Genomic DNA, 17445 nt, shown 5'->3' with positions numbered 1-17445 from the left:
TAATAAGTCGTAGTGGGATGTTTTGTTATTCTTAATTTTTTCTCGCTTGCTTTTCCTTTCATTTGTTTCTTAATTTTTTTTTGTTTCTGATTCTCTCTCTCTCTCTCTCTCTCTCTCTCTCTCTCTCTCTCTCTCTCTCTCTCTCTCTCTCTCTCTCTCTCTCTCTCTCTCTCTCTCTCTCTCTCTTACCTAATGCATCTTCCTGCCTCTCTTACGTTATTTGCGAAGTGAGATAGCAAGGTTTTATAAGGGCACTGGTACAGTTTTCCCAGCTCTCTCTCTCTCTCTCTCTCTCTCTCTCTCTCTCTCTCTCTCTCTCTCTCTCTCTCTCTCTCTCTCTCTCTCTCTCTCCTTAACCCATTAAAACTTGCACTCTACGTCAAATTCAAAGTTAAAAACATTCAAATTTAGAAACGAACAGAAAAAAATATAAGTAAAACATTAAAAAAAACAAATAAATAAAATAATAATAATAATAATAATAATAATAATAATAATAATAATAATAATAATAATAATAATAATAACCCACAAACCGATGACCCAGAAAATCCCACTTCTATTTTTGCCAGCCCCCCCCCCTCCCACACACACACACACACACACACACACACACACACACACACACACACACACACACACACACACACGCACGCACCACGAGCCGCCGCTTTTCGCAAATGGACTCAGAGGAAATACCCTGATGTTATTAATACTTCCAATAACCTCAAAACGTACGCGACCGGCAAATATTTACCTTGTCTGTTTCAACTTTGTGAGTTTTAAAGACGCTTTTATCTACACAAACACTCGACACGACCACTTCTCTTTGCCATCCTCTTATTCCACCTCCTTATCTTTCTCCTCTCCTCCTCCTCCTCCTCTTCCTTCCTCTTCCTTTTTCTGCTTTCGTTTCTCCTCCTTATTTTCCTTCTTCCTACTTATGTTTCTATTCGTTTTCCCTCTCCAATATCATTGTCGTATTTCTCCTCCTCCTCCTCCTCTTCCTCCTCACTCTCTTCGTCGTCCTCTTTTACCACCTTTTATTTTCTTTCTTTTCTTCTCTTTCATTTCCTGTTCTACTCTTCTACCATCTACTGCGTATATACCTCCTTCTCCTTCTCCTCCTTCTCCTCTTACTCCTCCTCCTCCTCCTCCTTCTCCTCCTCCTCCGCCTCCGCCTCTTCCTCCTCGTGTTCTCGCCATGTCTTCCTCAACGCCTAATAATTGCTCAGCGAACGGCAATTATCACACAAACTGCACCGTCATCAACGTAAATACAAAGATTTCCTCAAGCACGTTCCCACAAAAGGCTTGAAATCAAATTATCGTTCTTTTCTCCTCCTAACCCTCCTCATCTTGCTCCTCCGCCTTCTTTAGTTCCTTCTTCGCGTCCGCCTTTCTCCTCCTCCTTCGCTTCGTTCTTTACCTCCGTCTCCTTCTCCTTTTTTATCTTCTTCATCTTTTTTTTCCTCTTTCTCCTTGTTCTTCTTGTTCTTCTTCCTTCATTCGGCTTCTTCCCCTGCTCTTATTCATTCTCCTTTTCCTCATCTCTTCTGTTCTTCCTTTTTCCTCCTATTGTTCCTCTTTTCTTTTCCCTATTCTTCATCTCCTCCTCTTCCTTTTCTCTTCCTCGTTCTCTTTTTTTGCTTTAGATTTAAAAGCCCAGATGTATGTGTGTGTGTGTGTGTGTGTGTGTGTGTGTGTGTGTGTGTGTGTGTGTGTGTGTGTGTGTGTGTGTGTGTGTGTGAGAGAGAGAGAGAGAGAGAGAGAGAGAGAGAGAGAGAGAGAGAGAGAGAGAGAGAGAGAGAGAGAGAGAGAGAGAGAGAGAGAGAGAGAGAGAGAGAGAGAAAATTACCTCATCGTTATACGCGGCAAAGCCAATGAACCCTGAATCTTTTGCAGCCACACACACACACACACACACACACACACACACACACACACACACACACACAACATTAGAATGGGCCTGAGGTGTAGTAGCAGTACCACAACTGAATCAATACACGTAACTAAGCCCCACTCTACGCTCATTTCTTTCTCCATTTTACAATAATATAAATAAGAGAAAGGAAGGCAGAAGAAAGGACGTGGAAATAAGAGAATATGTCACCCTTGCTTCCTTCGTTCATTAACTCATTCATTCATTCATTCATTCATTCATATAAAAAATAAATCAATGAAATAAAGAAGACAAAAAGCGGCGGAAGGAAACAGAAATAACATACATCATCTTTCTTTCTTTCTTTCCTTCCTTCCTTTCTTTCCTTCTCTCTTTCACACAAAATCTAGAAAACTTAAAAAAAAAAGAAGACAGAGATAAGTGAGTGCACAAATAAGACACTTCCTTCTTCCTTCTTCCGCTCATTCTCAAAAATAAATAAATAAAGGAAGAATAAATCCCAAATCATCGAGAAAAAAAACAATGACACTTCAATCAATCTTCCTTCCTTCATTCACTCATTCAATCGCAAAATAGAAAGAATTTGAATTTCAGCGCCTTTCTCCCTCAAGCCTGTACTCGTGTTAACTCAGTCAGCGGCACTTTCTTCGTCCTTCTGCGTGGGTGTGATCACTGTCTCTCTAACAGACCTTTGATAACCCTTTCTCTGTTATTCACCACATCCTTCCGTGTTTACTGATCACTCTGAGACATCTTTTCTCGTCCTACAGCCACCTCCAAACACTGTACTGGCTAAAAATTGCAAAATCTATTCTTTTTTTATTCTTTTCTCTCTAGCAGATGCTTATAAAGACTCCATACGTTGCTTCTAGCGTTAAGAACTGGAGTGTAATCCCCAACTTCGTCTTATCCTCCTTCCTCCCCCCTGTCACGTGTTTGGCCAGATAAGGCGCGCCACTTAGTATTAATGTATTTCTTCCTCGTCATAAAAAAAAAAAAAAATTGTATGATGAACGAGAGTGAAGACCTATCAACTCCTTATTTGCACTTTATCATCACCACCACTCACATTATTTTTACTGGGATGCCTTGTATTCCCTTTCTATGGTACGTGGTATTTTCATAAGGAACAAGATGGAGAACAAGAAACTCCCTTCCTCGCTCCCCCGACGTATCCACATTCTTATACACACTCCACACGTCACTCATCGGGATAGTATTACTGCCTGAAATGGCCCCCCTGTCCCGCCCCGTCCTGCACGCGCCACACGGGCTGTGCTCTACCGAAATCAATTGCACCATAATTGCCATCATTCCTAACTGCCGAGGCTGCTATTACTGCTGCTGCTATTACTGTAATATACTACTATGATTACTACTGTTTTCTTTTTCTACTACTCGCATGACTACTGCTGTTTTTCTTTTTTTTATACAGCTGCTGCTACTACTACTACTACTATTACTAATACTATTACTACTACTATTACTGCTACTACTACTACTACTACTACTACTATTACTACTACTACTACTATTACTACTACTATTACTGGTACTATTACTACTACTATTACTGCTACTACTACTACTACTACTACTACTACTATTACTACTACTACTATTACTTCTACTACTACTATTATTATTATTACTACTAATATATATATATATATATATATATATATATATATATATATATATATATATATATATATATATATATATATATATATATATATATATATATATATATATATATATATATATATATATATATATGTAATAAAACTCCCTCTCTCCCACCCTTTCCCCACGTTTGCCTCCTCTCACCATCCTCCACAGAAGTTCAACAGCTTCACAGCACAGCGGACCTCACCTGACTTCAATGATGCGGTCGACGCCATCGAAGTCGTCCATCTGGCCCGGCGGACAGTTGGAGATGATGTCCAGGTTCTGCTGGCGGCCCGCCCACGCACCATCCTTGGGCAAGTCAGATATCAAGTCATTCTGCAGCTGACTCTTCTGGCTTTTGTCGCCCTTGGTTTCTATTACTGTTATCCCTGAAGGCGAGCTCTTGTGAAACAGAAAACGACCAGATCCACCGTCGCCTCTGAAAGAAAATTACGTTAATTTTTATTTTAGGGGTATATGATGTATTTTGCGCAAGTAAAGTTATTTCTCTATTTCTTTAACAATATCATCATTCCTTTCCCCACGCTTACTGCCAGCAATTGCTATTATTTATTAGTAATGAATGTGTTATTCAATAACATGTAATTGTAAATCATGAATCTCATAACAACATCTGAATAAGCCACGCCAGTGTTAGTGATTGATTTCAGATACGTCTCGCCAGGCCAGCGAACAGCACCGCCTGCTGGGTGTTGTTCTTCGCTTCCCAACGGCGTGGTTCATCACGCCTCGCTGCCACGTCAATAACGTAAGGCTGCGCTGCACGAATGTTACCGCTATTATACACACACACACACACACACACACACACACACACACACACACACACACACACACACACAGACACACACACACACACACACACACACACACACACACTTATATATATATATATATATATATATATATATATATATATATATATATATATATATATATATATATATATATATATATATATATATATATATATATATATATATATACTCGTATATATATACACTAGGCATAAGGTTACAGAATGAGATCCCGGAATATTTGGGATGCAGATCGTGTGACAAGGAGTTCAGAGGCTGCAGTGAGCAGGTCAGCCTGAGGGTAGCCCACTGCCCTACCTACGTACTGACCGCCATGGCCTGCGTTGAGACACAGACACACACAGACACACACACAGACACATACACACACACAGTGACTGTTACATGAAAATGAAAATGGAAGTGTGTGTGTGTGTGTGTGTGTGTGTGTGTGTGTGTGTGTGTGTGTGTGTGTGTGTGTGTGTGTGTGTGTGTGTGTGTAGCATTTCTTGGAAGCGCACCACTCAACCTACATCATCCTCCCTTGGGCAGGCGGCCAAAGGGGTGTCACGCGGCCCCGGCGTCCTGCACGGAGGTACGGCGCGAAGGGGCGAGGCAAGGCGCGGTGCCGTGAGGGGCGGTGTGCAGGTGTGTGGCGAGGCTGTGCGGCCCGCGGCGGGGCATGACTACCGGCCCCTCCCAACTCGCCTCCATTTCCTCCACCCCAATAACTCCACTACCATACTCTTCCTCCATGCTCTCCTCCCCTTCACCATCACCATCACCCCCACCACCACCACCACCACCATACTTTCTCCACTTTGCCCCCCAGTCTCTACCTTCCTCTCCGATAGTTTCTCCCACCTTCCCTACACCACTATAATCATCCACACTTCCTCCCACACTACTGCCTACCACACACCTTCCACTGCCCCCTGTCCCCTCTGCCCTCTCAACGTCCAACCCTCTCTACAGCTTTCCCACCAACAGTTTCTCCTCACAAACATCTCTTAATTTCTTCCCCCCGCGGTATCACTTTCTAATCAAGTGTTATGAACTTCATCACGTTACCAGTTTCGTATGTGCCGCCACCTCCACCCACCACAATTATTCCCTGAATTTAAAACTTCCACTTCCACCACCACCACCACCACCACTACCAACAGTGAGCTCTCAACTAGGCGGAGGTGGAGGAGCAGGAGGAGGACGAGGAGGTAAAAAAAAACACACACATCAGTAATAATGACATGATAATGCACGGGTGGGTGAAAAATAAATGAGTGAATGTGGCGTTCGTGGAATCGGAATTTTTACACTAGTGACAATGATGGAAAATAATAGTAATGAATGATATGCACGACGCCTCTCGTTGTTAATGCCAGCATGGAGGGGAGGGAAGAAGTGCCGGCCACGAGAACAGCTCCTTTAAAGGCTGGAACGGACACAGGTGGATAAAACACGTGACTGTAGACGATACATACATACATACACACATACATACACACATACGTACATACATACAGGATGGCAGGCAGGCAGGCAGACACAGACAGACAGACAGACAAGAATTAAGACAGACAAGAATTAAGACAGAACAAGAATTAAGATGTGGGAGAATATGAATGAATAATATAACATAAAATACTGATGAATGAATGAATGAGACACGACGAATGAGTGAATAACCTGGCAACGAAATACAGTGAACGCAGAATCATTATTACAAAAAAATAAATAAATAAAAAAAGCACATGGAAAAAAATAGGAAAAAACTCACGTGGACAGGAATGTGAAGGAAATGCGTCTCGTCATGAATGAATGAGGCTGTACGGAGATCTGGATCGTGATGAAAGAAAGCGAAGAAAAATGAAGTAATAAATGAATGACACGAGAAGAACGAGTGAGTGAGTGAGCGAGCGAAATCTGAAGAGACAATAATGAAAAATAAAATCAAATAAATGAGACATCACTCGTATCTGTAACGGAAGTATTTTGATGAAGGAAACAGATGAACAAGATTACCCGTGAATAATAATCATAATTGTCAAACATAAATAAATAAATTGATGAATAGAATTAAATAAAATATACGATAATAATAATAATGATAATAATAATAATAATAATAATAATAATAATAATAATAATAACAATAATAATAATAATAATAATAATAATAATAATAATAATAATAATAATAGCAATAATATAAATAATGAATTGACAACTGGAAAACACGAGATAACTGAACGAGATTTGAAAACAAAAAGAATAAAAAAAAAAAAAACTGAAGACTACTTTTTTCTATTTCTTTTTCACAGTAACAGTTCTTATAAAATAAATCGTAGATAACTTTCCATTCATTCCACTAATTTCCCTCCATTTTATAACAAAATATTACTCTTCATTAACTCAGAGGATCAGGTAACTTCTCATTTATTCCACTTATTTTCCTCTATTCTATAACAAAATTTCGCTCTCTATATTAACTTCCTACTTATTCCATTTATTTCCCTCTATCCTACAACAAAATCTCGCTCTCTTTATTCACTAAGTGGATCGGAAGGCTGAATTCACGTAAATGGGGAAGGAATGTAGCGAAACCTCTACGTGAATGAGTGGTGAGGAATGCGATGCGAGGCGACCTGAATGGAGGAGAAGGAGGAGGAGAAGGAGGAGGAGGAGGAGGAGGAGGAGGAGAACAGGTCTTGGCCGCAGTTAGCATTGGAGGAGCGTAGCCGTGACGGGGCGGGGCGGGAGACGCAATGCCCCGCCGGCGAAGAAGACGGTGGTGAAAACAAAGGTGGTGGAGCTTGGGAGAGCAAAAGAGAACGAGGCAGGGAGCGAGTGAGCGAGGGAGGGAGGGAGTGCGCGGCCCTTGCAGGTGGCTGGGAGCGGCGGACTGCGGCTACTATTGCGGTGTCGTGAAACCTGATGCAACATTCATATCCACGAAAAATGTCGAGTAATGTATTCAGGATTCGATGATAAAAATTATAAAAATACTCATACGAAGAATATTTTCCTTTTTTATCTTCCTTATCACACTTTCACAATTTATTTTATCTTTCCTATTATACGTGTAGTGTTTTGCTTTATCTGTTCGTAGGACAATATATAGGAACTGTGATTGTGAATGATGTGTGTGCGAGTGTGTGGTGCTTAGTCCGTGCCATCCCATGTGAGATTGACTGGTATATAGACAGATTATACTTGCAGAAGTATTCGAAGAAGTGATGTTATAACGCTAAAAAAAAAAAAAATCATGCAAAAGAAAAAACAATATCTTACAGCTGGCGCCTCATCACATCCCCAGCTGTTCTTTGTATTTGCTTAGCTCTTAACATAAAGCGGTGTGACATTTCATTGAGATACAGGTGGTGATGGTGGTAGTAGTAGTAGTAGTAGTAGTAGTAGTAGTAGTAGTAGTAGTAGTAGTAGTAGTAGTAGTAGTAGTAGTAGTAGTAGTAGAAGTAGTAGTAGTAGTAATACATATGGCACAACTGTTCACTTGTCCATATATTAAAATCTACTCAGTTTACAAACATGAAATTCACTGAGATTTGTGACATTACTTCTTGAGGAAGCTATACATATCACTACTAAGCAAAATTCAAATACCACACAGCACCAGACATATCACTAAAAAAGAATCATTACAAAAACAAACATCAAAACATTTTCCCCAGCTTAAAATCGAACCGACTACTGCACAACATGCTTAGGCCAAAAACACTAAAGCTCTGATCGTATCCAAGATTTGATGAAGAAACCTCACACCTGTGCTTTCCTCCCCCCACCTCCCCTAGAGTTATTTTCAATTATATCTTTTCACTCAGCATTCTTTTTTCTATATCAGATTCATCGCAGCGTGAAAATCATCTCAGAATACCTAAAATTCCCTGTATCTGTGAATTCTTGCTGCATTTTCTTTCCTGCCGGCCCTAAATTGTTCGTGATTCGGTAGAGGAGGAGGAGGAGGAGGAGGAGGAGGAGGAGGAGCAAGCAAGAATACCATGGGACTAAAAACACAAGTCCTGTAGGTGTAGGTAGAGGGAAGGAGGAAGAATGGAGAGGAGAGAGCGAGTGAGAGGAACTAGAGGAAAGGGACTGGTGAAGATGGGAGAGGGAGACGGGGCAGGGTACAGGTGTGCAGCTGACGCGAGATGTGGGGCAGAGCTGAACCAGCGGCGTCACCACCACCACTACCACCGTTGCTGCTACCACTATTACTGCTTCTACTAACTACTACTACTACCACTACTACTACCACTACCACTAATAATAACAATAATAATAATAATAATAATAATAATAATAATAATAATAATAATAATAATAATAATAATAATAATAATAATAATAATAATAATAATAATAATAATAATATTATTATTATTATTATTATTATTATTATTATTATTATTATTATTATTATTATTATAATTCTCCCTTCATTCCTTTGTCCCCAACCCATCTCTCTCTCTCTCTCTCTCTCTCTCTCTCTCTCTCTCTCTCTCTCTCTCTCTCTCTCTCTCTCTCTTTCTATCTATCTATCTATCTATCTATCTATCTATCTATCTACTATCTCTCTCTCTCTCTCTCTCTCTCTCTCTCTCTCTCTCTCTCTCTCTCTCTCTCTCTCTCTCTCTCTCATACATTTTCCGGCAATATCGGGTGCCAGGTGTCCGGCGTCGGTCTACATATTACATGATGAATAGGAAATGCACTCCAGTAATACATTTAACTGATACGTGATCCATGCATACGCGTATATAAGTTTTTTTTTTTTTTTTACATCAATACAAAACATAAACTACAGGTCTAAAGGGTCACTTTTGCCTCGTGCTCTATCTAAAAGACATTAAAAGGGTGTGTGTGTGTGTGTGTGTGTGTGTGTGTGTGCTCCGAAAACACACACACACACACACACACACACACACACACACACACACACACACACACACACACACACACACACACACACACACACACACATTCTTCTTTCAGTCCACCTTCACAAACACGCTGATGCACTGCTGAAATTTTATACACTGGGTCTTATCTTACCTATTTCCTCGCTGTATTCTCTTTCGTCCACCTTTTCGGAGGCAGGTCAAAGCAAGAATAATAAAACTCAAAACTCAGCAGACTACAAAATACGATAGATAAAATTTCTGGCTTTTTCTCAACGTGTTAAAGGGAATCGGATCATGACCATATAAATAAAAAAAAAAAAAAGGAATAAATAAAAAAATAATGTCCATTCAACATGTCTCTCACAAATAGATAAATACAAAAGAATGCAAAGAGTTGGCAAAATCTATTTCATTGTACAGTCCTCTCATCTCCCACTCACTCATATATTAAAGGTGATCTGAAGCGCTCCTACTGATGAATGCAGGAGATTATTATAAAGAGTTGTAAATATATAGTTTATCATAAAGTTATCTTGTAATTAGTCATACACTAGAGGTGATCTGAAACAATCCTAGTGAAAGACTTGGAATTTCAAAGGGAGACGAAATAGGAGAGGGTTCATTCCAGTTATATAATAGGAAAACAATTAAGGAACGACTGTACACTGCTAATCTACGTTCGTAAGACTGGAAGGAAAAGATGTCATAAATTTTGTCTCACCTCGGCTCCTAATTAAGGAAGGATTAACTCGAAAAATATATTGGTTAACTCCTGTGGTAGTGAACTCAGTAAGAAAAAATAAATGGATGTGCCAATGAGTATCTTATTAATGTTGCGTGGTGGTGAGAGAAAGCCACAGAGGGAAGAAGAAAAAGAAAATGAAAAAGAAAAAAGAAAATTGTAAAAAGAAAAGATAAAAAAGATGGAAAAAAATAAAAAGAAATAATAAAAAAAAGAAAAAAAAGAAAAAAAGAACAAGAACAGTAGTAGTAGTAGTAGTAGTAGTAGTAGTAGTACCAGCAGCAGCAGCAGTAGAACAGCCTTTCCCAAACCTTCGGCAGGCAGCGTCACATCAGACAGAGCAGGACTCACAAGCGCCCTATCTACAGAACGCCACGTGTTTTGGGAACGTGTGTGCGTGTGGCCGGAGATTCCTTTGAACAGTTGCGCACTAACGATATCCTAACACACTACTATTTCTTTTGATTGCCTCTACCGTCTTTTTACTTTTTTTTTTTTTTTTTTTTTCCAAGCCTTGCGGACCTCGCCTCGCCTCCCGTCGTCCAGCTCAGTCCCGCCGCCGTGCTCCTTGTCCAGCCCAAGAACGGGTTTGCGGTGGCGTGGCGCAGCAGGAATATTGCTGTTACCATAAAGAGACGCATCACACATTACCTTTACGAGACTCATTACTGGCATTATTACTATTACTGCTCTTATTGCCCCGCCGTCCACTCTACGGGGTTTTGGTTCTTAGACGGGGAAAGTGGTTGCATCCTGTCCTTTCTCTCTCTCTCTCTCTCTCTCTCTCTCTCTCTCTCTCTCTCTCTCTCTCTCTCTCTCTCTCTCTCTCTCTCTCTCTCTCTCTCTCTCCTTTTCTTTTTATCTCACTTAAGGTACTCTACCACCGCTGCAACCACCATCGTCACTACCACCACAACCAATATCACTTCCACCGTCATTCTCAGTTGTTATATCGCCACCACCATCTTTGGACTCATCAAAACCATTACCATCACCACCACTATCACCACCAACATTATCACTATCATATTCATCATCATTTTCTTCGTTACCAGGAATAGCAGCACCACAACCACCACCACCATCATCATCACCACAGTCACTGCCATCATCCCATTTACCAGTACCAACACAGTCACTATCACACTCACTAACAGCGCCAGCATCTTCACCATCATCACCACCACAGTCACCACCACCATTATCACCACCAACAGCCCCACTACCAGCATCACCACTATCATCTTCATCACCATCACTGCGAACACTAAGAGTCACCACCACCTTACTATCACCATCACCACCAGTACCACCGCCGCTGCCACCACCACCACCACCACTGAGGCTGCCGTGGGTGGGTATCGGCGGCAATTATGGGACACAACCAGTCGTCAGGTACCAGTATTGGGAGACGAGTGTTACCTATTAGGACGCCGCCCTCGGGACACGCGGCGGCCTGACTCACTCACTGGCTCACGAGAATGGCATTCAGCTCCTTAGGAATTTCATCTTTTTTATTATTACTTTCTTTATCTCCTTTACCCGTTATGACAGAGTGACACTACAGCCTTCACTTATATGAAAGGAATGGACTCGCCTATCAGACCGTTAGTGCCGAATCAAGAGGAAGCTTTGAAAGATTAGACAGATTTACGTATGTGGATGATAGGTGGAAGTAGGTAGGCATGTTTTATATAGGGACTGCCACGTGTAGGCCTGATGGCTTCTTGCAATTTTTTTTTTTTTTTCGTATGATTTTATTTAAATACGTACAATAGCCTTAAGAAGTTTTAACTTGTGCAAAATGTTTGGGACGAAAAATCTATATCAGTCAATTACCTCCACAAGTCACGTCTTATGTTTCTCTTGGTCTTTGCGGATTTACACGTTACAAGTAAAGCATGACCCTTACAGTAAATATGAATGAATTAAGTGTGAATTAATTTATTGTGAATGTCTTATTTTCATATGACGTCGTGCTATTAAAGTGCATGTCTAAACACACACACACACACACACACACACACAGTTCATGTCCGTCTACTCTTCCTCTGACTTAAGTTGCTGTATCATACTGTAGAAGTTGTAGTAGTAGCAGTAGTAGCAGCAGTAGTAGTAGTAGTAGTAGTAGTAGTAGTAGTAGTAGTAGTAGTAGCAGTAGTAGTAGTAGTAGTAGTAGTAGTAGTAGCAGTATTAGTAGTAGTAGTACTAGTAGTAGCACTACCACCACCACCACCACCAATATTCATAGAATTAAAAGCTAAATGAAAAACTAAAAACTTCTGCTTATTCAATGAGTGTGGTTGAGTACAAAAAGAATGAGAATCTGAGGGCTGTACATGCCTCCCCCACAACTCTGCACTCCCACCAAACCAGTCACGCAGAAGGGTCAGGCAATTATATCCATCTTTGAGCGTTTTCAGAAATTACATTACGGTATTTTTTTTTTTTTCTGCTTCTCACTCAGATATCACCTCACGGAGAAAAAGCAAAAACTATCGTAGTATTAGTAGTTTTACTACTGTTATCATCGTTGTTATCATTATTATCGTTTTTTTTTCATCGCCGTCATTAATACTATACATTGTTAAAATATTCCAAGTGCAGTGAAAAGGAAGAAGACAACATTCGAAATCAAAAAGTCTGGCAGTGTGGGCCTCGCTGACAAAGCCTCCTGCGCTGCCCTTTGTGTTGGCGTTAAGTGTTCCCTGCCGCAGAAATACATAATTGTAATGGCCAGATACAGACAGGGAAACAAATTACCATTGGCATAACTCTCTCTCTCTCTCTCTCTCTCTCTCTCTCTCTCTCTCTCTCTCTCTCTCTCTCTCTCTCTCTCATTTTCTCCTAAGAATTTCTAGGCTCGGGTCCGCCTCAGCTTTCCGTGATCCCCGACGCCTTCCGGCGCTGGCCAAGCCACTAGAGCCTCGCCCCCGCCACCCTGCTGGGTCTGTTAGCGGGGTAGCTGACTTCCCTGACCCCACGCTGACCCCGGCAGGTGGGCTAACCCCAGGCCCGGTGGGGGGAGGCCAGCGATACCATCTCTGAACTATAGTGTATTGCCCTGGTCCAAGCCGACCCGTGCTGGGGCTCCCGCTTGTAAAGGGCGCCACTTGCACCTTGCTTCTGTAGCGTGTGCCGCCCCATCCCTCCACACCAAGTATTAATGGCCCAGGGGATGCCCAAGTGTGGCGCCCTGCTGAGAAAAGCCTAAGAACAAATAGCACGCCCTGACCACTGGCTACCGTCACAACCTGCACGGGGTCCATCACGGTCTATCGCGGCGGGGAGACAAGAGGCTGTTTGTGAGGCGTCTTGTCTGAGGAACGCTGGAAATACTTACAGTCTTTCGGCCTGATTTATGATCCTGGATGGCAAACGCCCCAAACATCTACCTGGCCACCTTTGTCCTCTGCCATCCTCATCTCTGAAATGTTCCGGGCAGACAGCACAGCACGAGCTCACAGAAAACGAACCACCCGACACCCACACACACCACCTCCACAATCCTTTCGCCTCGTTAGGCTATCAAACACTGGAACGATTGAAGCATGAAAGGAAATCCCGTGCAAGCGTTTCACGTATTCACAAAAGACAGAAACCGAAAAACAGAGGAAGTAATTGTTACTCTATAGAGCATAACAGCCAATCGATTCTTTCATGAATCGTTGCGTCACTAATTGCAAGGAAATTTTAATTTTACCCTCATTGCGTCATGGATTCGCTATATATTATCAAGAAAATTTTATCTTTATTTTTGGAAACTTCCAATACGAGCGAGACTGTGTGTGTGTGTGGTTGTGACTGTGGACGCTGTGACGTCATGCGCGGCAGCGTCTGCCACAGCATCCACATTTCCACTACTGTCAAGCAGATCCACAGAATATTCTACAGTTATGCTGTCCTGCATATAATATATATATATATATATATATATATATATATATATATATATATATATATATATATATATATATATATATATATATATATATATATATATATATATATATATATATATATATATATATATATATATATAATATTATATATATATATATATATATTTTTTTTTTTTTTTTTTCCAACCAGAGGCAGAAGTTGATTGACTAGGGGTGTGTTGTACCCTTTCTTGTAGCATTAGGTAGTGAAACTAGTATGAAATAAAACTTACAATAACTATTAAACTAAATATCCACTATCTGAAGCGGGCATAGCGCGTGCAACTTATCTAGGACAGTGATCCCGCTTGGGTTCAAGTAAGTACGTACAGTTAACATAAAATACAAGCTATTAAGCAATAAAGGAAACCAAAGGTGACGAAACATATACAAGTTAATGAGCAACAAAGTGAATGTTACATGTACCAAATAATAACCAATAAAGGAAAACAAATATATACCCAAAATACAATACAAATATAAGTAGCTCAGGCGTGTACGTAATGAAGAGTGTGAGTGTACGTGTGTGTGTGTGAGTGTTTGTGTTCATGTTCGTCACATCTAACTCGCGTCAATATAACCGAATCCAGGCTGCAGGAGGGAGGATGGTTCCAATTGCGGGAAGCGAGTGAGACTGAGGTGGAAGTCACTTGTCAGCTCGGTAGCTCGATCAAGACGTGAGTCGAGACGTGTTTCCAAAGCTTCGACTTCATGATACCGCCACGGTGTGGTTGAGACGGTATTCGAAGCCGATGGTTAGTTGGAGAGATTAGTGGTTGGCGAGGCGGCTACGAGGCCCGTAATAATAATAATAATAATAATAATAATAATAATAATAATAATAATAATATATATATATATATATATATATATATATATATATATATATATATATATATATATATATATATATATATATATATATATATATATATATATATATATATATATATATATATATATATATATATATATATATATGAGAGAGAGAGAATGTGTATATGCGTGTGCATGTGAAAAAATAATTATAAAGTAAGAAAAAGACAATGTAATTAAGCTAGCAGAAAATACATGCTCTCTCTCTCTCTCTCTCTCTCTCTCTCTCTCTCTCTCTCTCTCTCTCTCACGCCACGAGATGGGTAAGGAGATGCACCACCCTTGTCTTAGATCAGCATGCTGACGGCGTATCCGTGGCGGCGGCGGGCGGGGTGATGGGGAGATGATTGCTGGTCCGGGCAGCGCGGAGCTTCGAGGCGCACGACTCGCTATAACGGAAGCAGCAATTAACTGCTGAAGAAGGCGGGGCTGGAGATGAGTCGTGACACGCCCTCGAGTCTTCGCAGCCGGGAGCACAGGCCATGGGGATGCCGGACTGAGATACTGACCTGCGGGAGGAGTTCATACCCGCGATGTGAAGGCGAGCGGAGCATAAACGTGCTCCTGACGAGGCACTTGAGGGAATCCCACACCACAGTTCTCAAGAAACACGACTCTAACTGATGCAAAACTTATTCACTGGAATTCTTGCGCGCCAGACGAGCGGCGGGACACACATCACGAGGCGGCCATTCAGGGGAACTTTAGGAGGCTGGCGAAGAAGAGGAACCGTATTCAGGGAAGGAAATAAACCCTTAGACAAGAGAAAGCGGCAGGAGTGTTAATGGGGCGGAGGAACGGCGGGCGGCAAGGGGCGTCTAGTGGCTGGCCGTGCGGGTGTGGGCGTGGGAGGGAGAGAACCGCCGAGGTGTAGGTGGCGTGGAATGTGTGGATGCTGGGTACCTGAAAGAGAGAGAGAGAGAGAGAGAGAGAGAGAGAGAGAGAGAGAGAGAGAGAGAGAGAGAGAGAGAGAGAAGACAGAATGGTCAATGTACGGAGGTGAGGATGCCGTGAAGGTAGTTGAGGAGGAGGAGGAGGAGGAGGAGGAGGAGGAGGGGAGCGGAAGGAGGCGTGAGGCGGACGAGGGGAAGCAGGAATCCCTAGCGCTCAAAATTACACTTCATGCAGCTTGACCCATCACGACTACACACACACACACACACACACACACACACGGATACATGTTTCAAAGGAGCCTCGGCAGCAGCAGCAACAGCAGGAGGAGGAGGAGGAGGAGGAGCCGCTTATGTTCGTATGAGGAATATACCAGTTTTAATATCGTGACTGGCTCCGGATTCTATATTACTAGCGAGATGCAAGTTCTGCGAAACCTCATAACTCGTTCGAGCATCCATCCTTTATACCCGGTGCCCCTTCTCCAAGCGTCCCTCCCTCACCTAGGCCCGTATTCAGAAACGCTTTGTTATCTCACCGTGACTGCTTTCCAAGGCCACAGAAATGACTGACCGGATTCCCAAGAGTATTTCTCCCGTTCATAATGTGGAAATGTTGTTAATCTGTCTCTCCAACCATAAAAAGTCTAAAAAACAATGTAGCTTCAATTAGAGCCTTTGAATATGTAGTGGAGGTGCAGCCAGAAATGTTTCAGAATATGATCACTCCTTCCCCCTAGTGTCCCTCCTGCACTCAAGTGTCCCTCCCTACCTCCCTGCCTCCCTCCCTCAGGCGCCTCTCCCTTACCCCGAGGCAGCGCTGCAGGACATGATCTCCCGCTGTACTGAACGGTGAGGGAAGAGGGAACGCGGAAAAGCAACAGGTCGTGTATACTAAGAGCGTTTGGGTGTGAGGGTGACGCTGTGTGTGTGTGTGTGTGTGTGTGTTGCTTCCTTAAAAGAGGCAATAAAAAAAAATAATATACAACTAATTAATAGTAATAAAAAAAAATTATGATAAGCTTTCCTTTGTTCACGAGGCACACACATTTGGTTTGTTTTTTGCTGCTATACAAAAATGAGTAGGACACTAATAACAGATACAAATCAAAGCTATAATAACACACAAAAGAAAAGTCTTATATCAATACACTGCCATTCATCTCCTGATTCTTGTTTCCTTCCTTTTCAAAAAGAAGTTGCTTAACATAATTTTCGTCAACTGAATTACACTTTCTCTCACTCTATAATAGCAAAAAATAGAAAGAAAGAAATTTCGTACATCAATATACTAACAATCCTCTTCCTCTTTTCCCTTTTAACACGCTCACAAAAAAACAATGATAAGAAATGCTTACCATAACTTCCGCCACCTACATTACACTTTCTCACCCTTACCATGACATTCCCCATTTCGCATCACAAACAGACGTCGCGTTCCATCCCGCTAGCACTGACTCCCCCGTCAAGATGAGTTCCGAGGCGAACCTTTACTTGCTGATCCTGCAGACTTCCAAGGCAGAATGCAAATTAACCAACATTCTAGTCCTCTTTAGGTACTGGAACGTCCTCCCTCACTCCCTCCCCTCTCACCTTGAATACTTGCAGGAGAGAGGCGCAGGATCAGGTTACCCGTACACGTCCTGATGAAACATTTACCGGATTTCCTTACTTCGTGG

General features: G+C 41.7%; 1 protein-coding gene across 2 annotated transcripts in view; it reads right to left on the bottom strand.

Annotated features, from left to right (window-relative positions):
- LOC135114266 (uncharacterized) overlaps nt 1-17445 on the bottom strand; it is a 54812-nt gene that overhangs the window by 27875 nt on the left and 9492 nt on the right. For both annotated transcript variants that reach the window (XM_064030124.1, XM_064030125.1), the window contains exon 3: nt 3783-4016. In XM_064030124.1, coding sequence (XP_063886194.1) covers nt 3783-4016 — 234 coding nt within the window. The remainder of the gene's footprint in view (nt 1-3782; nt 4017-17445) is intronic.

Source organism: Scylla paramamosain, chromosome 27 (assembly GCF_035594125.1).
Source record: "Scylla paramamosain isolate STU-SP2022 chromosome 27, ASM3559412v1, whole genome shotgun sequence".
Lineage (NCBI taxonomy): Eukaryota > Metazoa > Arthropoda > Malacostraca > Decapoda > Portunidae > Scylla > Scylla paramamosain.
This window is presented reverse-complemented; position numbering and strand designations above follow the sequence as displayed.